The 10,544-nt window shown below is 32.6% G+C and overlaps 1 protein-coding gene across 1 annotated transcript; it reads right to left on the reverse strand.

The window, feature by feature from the left end:
• Positions 1-10,429, reverse strand: LOC126672674 (uncharacterized). Its single transcript, XM_050366627.1, has 8 exons — positions 10,385-10,429; positions 8,415-8,610; positions 8,064-8,362; positions 7,571-7,758; positions 7,071-7,417; positions 4,986-5,042; positions 4,522-4,691; positions 1-519 (listed from the first exon to the last, which is right to left on the reverse strand). Exons 1-8 carry the CDS (start codon positions 10,427-10,429, stop codon positions 1-3), a joined length of 1,821 nt encoding a protein of 606 aa, XP_050222584.1.
• Positions 10,430-10,544: the final 115 nt, after the last annotated feature.

Genomic DNA, 10,544 nt, shown 5'->3' on the forward strand with positions numbered 1-10,544 from the left:
TCAAATCGAAACATTTACAGACGTAAGAAATTTAGGAAAATTTGAGAACCATTTCCGATGACCTGACATTGAACGAGCATTACGCGCTAAACAATGCGCAGCTAGATTCGCAGATCGTCTTACATAAACAAAAAATAACTTAGAGAACTGTTTCGCAAGTGTAGCACAATCATCAATCAACAACTCACCTCCTTCTCCATTCGAATTTCGAATATCCAGGACGACATCGAGAGCATCTGCTTCAATAAGATTACTCCAATCCTTAAGCCAACTAAGTGCTTCTCTGATTCCCATACCTTCGTCCGTTCTAGCATCAAAGTTTCCTTCAATTCTGAGAGCACATACTAAACGACCACCCTCGTCCCTCACAGCACAACCCCGCCCTACACTTCCTTTTCTGTCAAAAAGGGCAGTATCCACATTCACTTTAAACCAACCAGGCTGCCAAACCAAAACTCCATCACCTTCCTCAAACTCCTCCTCTCTAGAACCCACCAACTTGCCCCTCGCTCCTTGCCACTGGAGACATGCTAGCCATATTCACGACTGTATCAGCAGTACTGTTACGAGCATTCCAGACTGCATCATTTCGGTTCATCCAAAGCCTCTAACATATCATGGCAATCATCTCTGACTTCTCCTTCTCTAGACGACACAACCAGCTGGATGTTGGCAAATAATCGCAAGTGTACGATATCGCTCAAGTAATATAACTTGGAAGACCAAGTATCGATCCCACAGAGACAATGGACTTAATCACTAATTTCAAATATTCTTTAATCGGCTAGCTAAAAAAATCAATAGGGTTTTATAATTTAATTAAACTAATATAAACTGAAAACAAATAATAAAATAGGGTTTAAAACAATAAGATTAAAAAGTTCAAGGATTGATAATCCCAAATAAATAAGCAAAATTATGGAATAGGATTTCTTAGTGATTTTATCGCGAATCGAGATATTCTAAAGCACCGAATCCCGCCCTCTCAAGCCTCAAAGATCCGAATAAAATCACAACCTAATTAACTAACCAATTATTAACTCGCTCTCACGATATTAAAACTGAATTAAATAATCAAATTATAATTATTAAGCAAACTCAATGACTACCTAAATTCCAACCCGCTCTCACGGCGTTTTCCTCTAAGTTCTTAATTATCTATGTCTATTTAATTAACAATCTCTCAATTAGTTAACTAAACACAAACTCATGAATTAAGTAGCTAATTTAATCCAAGCAATAAGATTAATAATTAAGACACGAATTAACACTAATCCATCCAATCCAAATAATTATCAATTTATAAGTTCATATCAACCCTCGAACAAGGGTTTTAGTTACACATATTAAAACTGAAACAAAACAAGAAAGATGATGAAGAAGAAAGCATAATTAAACAATAAATACCGGAGTTGTCAATTTCGGAAAGAATCGTCTTGATTAAACTTGAAATCTTCAACAATCGTCTTGCAGAAACTAATTATAAACTACTTATAAACTGCTGGAAAAAAAACTAAACTAAAAGCTATTTAATGAAAACTAAATTATAACTAATGTAATCTAATGTCTAATTTATTGATTGATTTCCTAATTAATAATATTACAATGCCTTTATATAGTGGAGGTAGTTCTGGAGTCTTCAAATTCGTTTTACAAATCAAATTTGTAATAGGAGTTTCGGTTGGAGTCGTAAAAGGAGATTAAGTCCAAGTCCAATTCTGATTAGGCAAATTTCACCTCTTTCTCGTTCGTACCTCTCTTTCCCGTTCGGGAATTAAGCCAAAATCACAAGGTTCTCGTTCGTGAATCTCTTTTCCGTTCGAAAAAACCTTGACCGAGGGAAAATTCTCGTTTGCCCATCCTATTCTCGAACATACCTTCACCTTTTCCTCTTGAGTCTCGTTCGGGACAAGAATTCTCGTTCGAGACCCTAATTCCAGCCGCAGAACCACTAACTTCAAAACTTCATAACTCGATGTAGAAAACTCCAAATGAGTCGGTTCTTGAACCACTGGAAAGTTTAGGATATCTACTTTATTTCTTATGAAGAACATAAAGTCATTTGAAATCTTTAAATTCTCCAAAATTGTCAATGAATGCTTCGGGGTCAGATTTTCTTGTGTGCAAATGTGCTTTCTTCATTCCCAAGTTTCACGACTTCGATCTAATCCACGATTTATACTCTTTATTGCTCAAAACGCTCCATAATCACTAAATAATCCTTGAAACACTAACACACACCATAAAGCATAAAAATACTAAATAATGTATGAATAATACGATAAAAGCGATTAAAGATGCGTAGAAACGACTCGAAATATAGGAGTAATTTTACTCCTATCAAACATCCTCACACTTACCCTTTGCTTGTCCTCAAGTAAGAAATAAATCTTACTCTACAAAATATGTTAGAAAACTTTAGCATATAACTTAACAATAAATCAATCAATGAAATCCCCCAACCTATGAACAATATGAACAATCAAAACTTCTAAACCCGACAACTAAATAATGATGCAATCAAATAACAATGATAATTTATGACATAATTCAATATAACAAAGGTTACTAACTCATTAGTACAAGGTCAAATCGAATCACACTTCAAGTTTCACTATCACTTGCGGGACATGGAAAATAATCAATTTCTCACTTAGGCAAATCATAGCACAATTTAGTAAAAACTAAGCTAATGGCATCAATATATCAACAAGTAGGGTATATATCAAAGAAAAAAAACTCACAAGTGAAAACATGAATACTCACCATAAGCTTGCTCATAGTCCCGGACTCCGCTACTTGATTCGGTAATCAACAAAAATCATATGGTCTTTTATGGGATTGTAACGTGGCTAAGGTAAAGGGTAGGTAAAAAGGATAAAATAAAGGCTAATTATCAACTTAATAAACTATTTATTACTACTATTAACTTCTAGGTTGATCTAACTATGCTTTTGCGTTTATATGAACTCATAACTTTTTTTTTTTGAACTACGCTTTACTCATTGCTTTTTGCAATCTCAGAATTTTTCTTCTTTTTGAGATTTTTGCTTGCAAATTTTTATCTATATATTTTTTTCTTTCAATCTTTTTCAAGGCGCAAACTTAATCTTTTAAGCACAATGTAGTTCACTTTCTCCTTTCACTAATCTCGAGTTTCGAATCACCTATATTCATCATAGTCATAACAAATAATATATTAAGTCGATAAGGTAAACAAAAGAGGTAAAATATAGAACGGTAAAGGGTAAAATATGGTAAAAACAATAAAAAGGCTTAAGGCTCAAATTGGTGTAATCTAAGGGATAAAGGGTAGTCTATTTAGTGGTCTAAAAGATAGGTTATACCTAATTGCCATAATCATCTAATTGTTGAAAACTCAATCGTGTAACTTTAAACGGACACGGAGCAAGTTCTAGGAATAAAACATGAAATCAACACTCACAACAAGGAAATTAAGCTCAGAACTCTCAAAAGTGTGTAGTGTTATGCCATAAACTTAATTCCTACAAAAATTATGCTACTTATGCCAAAAGTTTAAAAACGACTATACAAATAAACAATCGACATGTCATGAGTCCGCATCAAGTTATTCAATTATGTTTCAACGATTTGAACAAGTCTAAATTTTGAATTCACCCTTATTTCATCGGATTATGTCAACGAATTATTAAGTCATTAAGCAAGCATCGCTTATCAATTGTCGAATTAAGAAGTCGCGTTTATACATTCATTGATTTGGGAAAATCTAAAATTGACAAATTTAAAAGATAACACCAAATCAACTAACATTTTTTTTCATAATTGAAAGACAAAGGTTTAAAGCGATACAAGGCATTGAAAATAAACTACTAACACCCTAAAACACCCTAATACAATCTACTAAAACACAAAAACACAAGAAAAACAACAATAATAAAAAAAACACAAACTAAACCTAAGAAAACATAAATAAAGAAACAATAATAAAGAAATAAAAATCCTAACTAAACGATATGATTTTCTCCATCCTCACACTATTTCATGCAATATCCTCAGTGTAATGAAATAAAAAAAATTGAAAAACATGAGTGTAAGATGAAAGGAAAATAATACCTCTTGGGATTGCCTCCCAAGTGCGATTTAGTTAGAGTCTAAAACTTGACTCTTCGCGTAAGGTTGCTAAAAATACAACCTAACATGAGGAAGCCGTCTTAGTAGCATCTTCTTCCTCTTTTTCCTTGTTGGCTCCTTCAAATAAAACTCGGATGATATAGAGTATGCTTGTACTCTATAGTAGGGAACATGAGGAGTATGAAGCATATTCATATATTTAGTATTATTTCCATCATACTCGGAATCAAACCCTTCTAAGAATGGATCTTTAAAATCAAAGGTTTTGTTAAATTCCTCGTAGAGTACCGTAATACCAAATTGCTCTCCACTTTCATTATTTAAGCTCATGGATGTTGTAATTGGGTGGAAAATCGGAGTTTCAAGTTCACCATCCTCACACTGTTCTTTTTCGACCTCTACATATACCTTTGTTGGATGATGTCCAACTAAAGCATTGACATATGGAATTTCAGCCATCTCATCCTCACTATTGATCGGCACATCGTCAACTTGAACCACCTCCGTAACATGCGGATTGTCAAGGGATTTTCCGCTTCGAAGCTCAATTACTTTTACTTGCTCTTTTAGATTTGATTCTGTTGTAGATGGTAGGCCATCTTGAGCTATATTTTGAATCAAAATAGCCAATTGAGAAATTTGCGTCTCAAGACGGTGGTTGACCGCGGCTTGATTTTGGAAACCGGTTCTCATCTCCTCAATGAATTCGTCAATCTTGCTTCCTTCATCCACATTCCAATTTTGCTGAAAATCCGGTGATTGTTGTGGTTCATTATCAAAGTTGGAATTGAAATCCCATTCGTTTTGATGTGGGTGATAACTTGAATTAAAGTTCAAATTTTCATTGAAATTCTCCCAAATATCGTTCCAACCATAAGTTTCACTAGCTTGCCATTGATCACCCATATAGTTGGCATGTCCATTCCAATCTGGATAGAGTACATGACAGTCAGCTCGAGTATGACCAAAATCCCCACAAATTTCACAGTTATACTGAAAATTTTGGTACTGCATATAATTTTGATTCCATGCCATTACTCTTTCCAAAATAGGTACACCAAAAACAAATTGAGGATAAACCAACAAATATCAAATTTCCTGCACACCCAAAAACAAGAACACCCCACGTAAAATCCAATAAACACAAAAAAAAAAAAAAAACAGAAAATAAAAGCTAACACAATCAAGAATATAATACTCTTAATTTATTAAGTACGCAATTGTCCCCGGCAACGGCGCCAAAAACTTGTTGGCAAATAATCGCAAGTGTACGATATCGCTCAAGTAATATAACTTGGAAGACCAAGTATCGATCCCACAGAGACAATGGACTTAATCACTAATTTCAAATATTCTTTAATCGGCTAGCTAGAAAAATCAATAGGGTTTTGTAATTTAATTAAACTAATATAAACTGAAAACAAATAATAAAATAGGGTTTAAAACAATAAGATTAAAAAGTTCAAGGATTGATAATCCCAAATAAATAAGCAAAATTATGGAATAGGATTTCTTAGTGATTTTATCGCGAATCGAGATATTCTAAAGCACCGAATCCCGCCCTCTCAAGTCTCAAAGATCCGAATAAAATCACAACCTAATTAACTAACCAATTATTAACTCGCTCTCACGATATTAAAACTGAATTAAATAATCAAATTATAATTATTAAGCAAACTCAATGACTACCTAAATTCCAACCCGCTCTCACGGCGTTTTCCTCTAAGTTCTTAATTATCTATGTCTATTTAATTAACAATCTCTCAATTAGTTAACTAAACACAAACTCATGAATTAAGTAACTAATTTAATCCAAGCAATAAGATTAATAATTAAGACACGAATTAACACTAATCCATCCAATCCAAATAATTATCAATTTATAAGTTCATATCAACCCTCGAACAAGGGTTTTAGTTACACATATTAAAACTGAAACAAAACAAGAAAGATGATGAAGAAGAAAGCATAATTAAACAATAAATACCGGAGTTGTCAATTTCGGAAAGAATCGTCTTGATTAAACTTGAAATCTTCAACAATCGTCTTGCGGAAACTAATTATAAACTACTTATAAACTGCTGGAAAAAAAACTAAACTAAAAGCTATTTAATGAAAACTAAATTATAACTAATGTAATCTAATGTCTAATTTATTGATTGATTTCCTAATTAATAATATTACAATGCCTTTATATAGTGGAGGTAGTTCTGGAGTCTTCAAATTCGTTTTACAAATCAAATTTGTAATAGGAGTTTCGGTTGGAGTCGTAAAAGGAGATTAAGTCCAAGTCCAATTCTGATTAGGCAAATTTCACCTCTTTCTCGTTCGTACCTCTCTTTCCCGTTCGGGAATTAAGCCAAAATCACAAGGTTCTCGTTCGTGAATCTCTTTCCCGTTCGAAAAAACCTTGACCGAGGGAAAATTCTCGTTTGCCCATCCTATTCTCGAACATACCTTCACCTTTTCCTCTTGAGTCTCGTTCGGGACAAGAATTCTCGTTCGAGACCCTAATTCCAGCCGCAGAACCACTAACTTCAAAACTTCATAACTCGATGTAGAAACCTCCAAATGAGTCGGTTCTTGAACCACTGGAAAGTTTAGGATATCTACTTTATTTCTTATGAAGAACATAAAGTCATTTGAAATCTTTAAATTCTCCAAAATTGTCAATGAATGCTTCGGGGTCAGATTTTCTTGTGTGCAAATGTGCTTTCTTCATTCCCAAGTTTCACGACTTCGATCTAATCCACGATTTATACTCTTTATTGCTCAAAACGCTCCATAATCACTAAATAATCCTTGAAACACTAACACACACCATAAAGCATAAAAATACTAAATAATGTATGAATAATACGATAAAAGCGATTAAAGATGCGTAGAAACGACTCGAAATATAGGAGTAATTTTACTCCTATCACTGGACACCCACTGTTTTGAACTCAAATTGTTACCTGTGGGAACCACTAGCTTCGCTGCTCTCCAGCTCTTCACCGCCATCTCACAATCTGCAAAAAGATGAACCGTTGATTCATCCCGACTGTTGCAAACGCAACACACTGCATTAATAAACACATTTTTTAAAGCTAACGCCTCAAACGTAGGAAGATAACATGCAGTAACTCTCCATAAGAAATTCCTCACACACAAAGCAATATGCAAATTCCAAATCCTATTCCAAACACCACTTGAATCATCAGCCACACTCATCACAACTTCTCCTCTCAAGCATCGATAAATGCTCTTCACTGAGAATTTATGCTTCTTGTCAAGCACCCAAATCCAACTATCAGGTATGTCCCTAACATTAATAGGAATAGATAAGATGTTATACTAATCATATGTGTCAAATATATCTTTAACAATATCAGTATCACAATCACTACTATCCTCTTTAAACAACTGACATATCTTACTCTCTCGCAAATCCAGTCGCAACTCAGGTTTAATATACCCAGACTTTTCATTCAAGAGCCACAGATCAGCCCAAATGCTCGTACTTCTCCCGTCACCTATTCTCACCCGAGCTCCCTTCCTCGTAACTTGTTGCGTTGCAAAAATACTTCTCCACACAAAACTCAGATTGGAACCAAGTTTAGCATTTAAGAAATTAGAGTTCGGAAAATATTTTGCTTTAAACACCTTACTCATTAAAGAATCATGAACAGTAATCAACGCCAAGCTTTTTTTGCTAGCATGGCAATATTAAAATCATGGACTAGTCTAAACCCCACACCACCAAATTTTTTAGGAAGACAAAGTTTGTCCCAACTGGCCCAACAAATGCCTTCCTTTTCTTCTCTGTTTCGGCCCCACCAAAATGAATTCATCATCCTCTCAAGCTCAAAACATAAATCTAAAGGAATTAAAAATACGTTCATCACATAGTTGGGCATAGCTTGTGCCACTGTCTTTAGCAAAATCTATTTTTCTCCTTTAGATAATACTTTCGAATTCCACCATTTGATTTTACTCGACACTCTGTCTCTGATAAACTGAAAAATGTTTTTCTTATTTCTGCCAACTAGAGAGGACAGTCCTAAGTATTTCCCCTGATCATTCACCTCCACAACACCAAGGATATCACAAATGGGAGCACGTTTATCGAAGGTAGCATTACTACTGAACAAAATGCTAGTCTTATGAAAGTTCACTTTCTGGCCTGATAGCAATTCATAAGCTGCCAAGATCCCTTTAACACTCTCCACCTCCTCCTGTGAAGCTCGAAAAAACAAGTAACAATCATCTGCAAAAAAATAAATGGCTCAAAGACGGAGTTCCTCTACAAATAGAAACACCATGCAGATAACACAACCTTTCCTTCTCCGTTAATAAACAGCTCAACCCCTCAGCACAAATGATAAAAAGATATGGTGATAACGGACCCCCTTGACGCAGACCTCTGACAGGCATAATAGGCTCAGAGTCATAACTATCATCGATGCTCGTATAAACCACCGAAGTAATACACTCCATAACCAGCTTCACCCCAACCTGTTTACAAGAACCATTATATCTAAGAAAGGGGCAACTATATTGGTTTTCCTGTTAAGGCTAGGATATGTTTGATTTAGTTATTTCTCGTATTAGTTGTTACTAAAAGCTGGTAGTTATTAGTTTGTAGCTGATAGCTGATAAATTATACGTGTTTAGGTGAAATTTGATTAGTTGTAGTTGTTTATATGTAAGATGATCTTAAAATGAATAATTTTTATTTTTATTTATTAAATTATAAAATACTAAATTACATTTAATAAATTAGTTTAAGTTGTTTTTTCATGAAAACAACGTCTAATCTAAATTTATTTAAATATTTTTTTGATAAATTTATGATTTATTTAAAAATGAGGTTTATCGCTCCTCGTTTCTAACTTTAATTCTTTGATATTACTCGATTAATCAAGGTATTCATCTCGTATTCTACGTTTAATTCCATATATTTTGATTATATATTTGATTATTAACGGTTATCGAACCGATCGATCGAATTATATGTCCAAATTGTGTTTTGATTGCGTATACGTGTAGTAGGATATCAAATTAGCGTTTTTGCAGCGTTTCGGGCCAAAGGAGCATGTCGGAATGGCCTGGGAAGCGAACTTCCCAGGCCTGGGTGGTTGTACGGGCGGACGCGCAGTAGCTTTAGTGATGGGGCTTACGAGGGTTCGACATAGGACTTTCCGGGAGGGTGCGATTGAAAGGGGTTTTTAAAACGTTAATATTAAATTTCAACATCACATATAAAATTCAAGCTTTTTGGGTTTTTGCAATTTATAGCTAAAAAAGATGTCAAAATTGATAAAAAAATGAATTGGGGCTATAAAATGTAAAAATGAATTTCTATATACATATTTATGTATATATCTAATACTGAATTGACCTAAATTCAGCTCCTACAATGAATTTCTATATAATTTATGTATGATTATGATCATGAATACAAATCTGTCATGTTGGGCAGAACATATGTCTTGTACTAACATTGGAACATTCATTTTTTTATAATATGTACAATTTTGATTATGTGGATAAATAATAAAAACATATTGAAGGAGTATAAATTAATATGGATAATATTATAAAATTATATATAAATCAAAATATATTTATTATTTCTTTAATATAAGTAAAATAGGCAAATGTGACAAATATTATGAATCAGATAAAATAAAAAATTAATATTAAAAGAATTACTTATAATTAAAAATAATGGTGATTTCAAAATATACACTCAATAATATTTTAATTATATATGTAGTGCTTGTCTTTCTTTCTTAATATATATAGTTAAATTAAGAGTATATTAAAAAATTCATAAAAAGGAATTAATTTAATTATTATTTTTAAAATTTTATATAAATTGCATATTTTTATTGGACGAAATAAATATATATTCAATAATAATAGTAATTAATAAATATATATTGGTTTCGATTGATTTAATTTATTTTTATTTATAATTTTTAAAGTCACAAATCAATCTGATTTTGATTTTTTCAATTAAATTAAAATAATTTTTTTTAACAGAAATAAAACTATTCTATGTTAATTGTTAGTGGAAATTAACAAAAACTAATTAGTACCATAAATTAATTTTAATTGATTTTAATTTTTTCATGCAACCGTAATTCTACAAAAATGAAAAATCTTCATCAAAGTTGATTAATCTTCTCATAAATATTTGAAATATTGGTAAAATAAATATTAACCCTTTACTTTTTTAGTGATTTAAGTCTAACGTTTAAAATGTTACGAGACAAATCCCAACCTTTTTAAAATTTGCATTTTGTAACTCAAACCGTTTTCCGACCATTAGTTACATATGTGGCAGTTATATTATTGACATATAAAATCCCAAAGTTTTAAAAAAATTGAAATAAAATTTTAGTCTTTCGCATTTTTACACTATGTAGTTTAAAAAGGATGAT

The sequence above is a fragment of the Mercurialis annua genome, linkage group LG3 (assembly GCF_937616625.2).
Source record: "Mercurialis annua linkage group LG3, ddMerAnnu1.2, whole genome shotgun sequence".
Taxonomy (NCBI): Eukaryota; Viridiplantae; Streptophyta; class Magnoliopsida; order Malpighiales; family Euphorbiaceae; genus Mercurialis; species Mercurialis annua.

Coding starts and splice junctions, on each gene's coding strand:
- LOC126672674 (XM_050366627.1), bottom strand. CDS start 10,429: ATGGTCGGAAAACGGTTTGAGTTACAAAATGCAAATTTTAAAAAG. Junction 8,611..10,384: donor AAAATGCAAATTTTAAAAAG/GTTGGGATTTGT, acceptor TCTTGTAAACAG/GTTGGGGTGAAGCTGGTTAT. Junction 8,363..8,414: donor AAGGTTGTGTTATCTGCATG/GTGTTTCTATTT, acceptor ATTTTTTTGCAG/ATGATTGTTACTTGTTTTTT.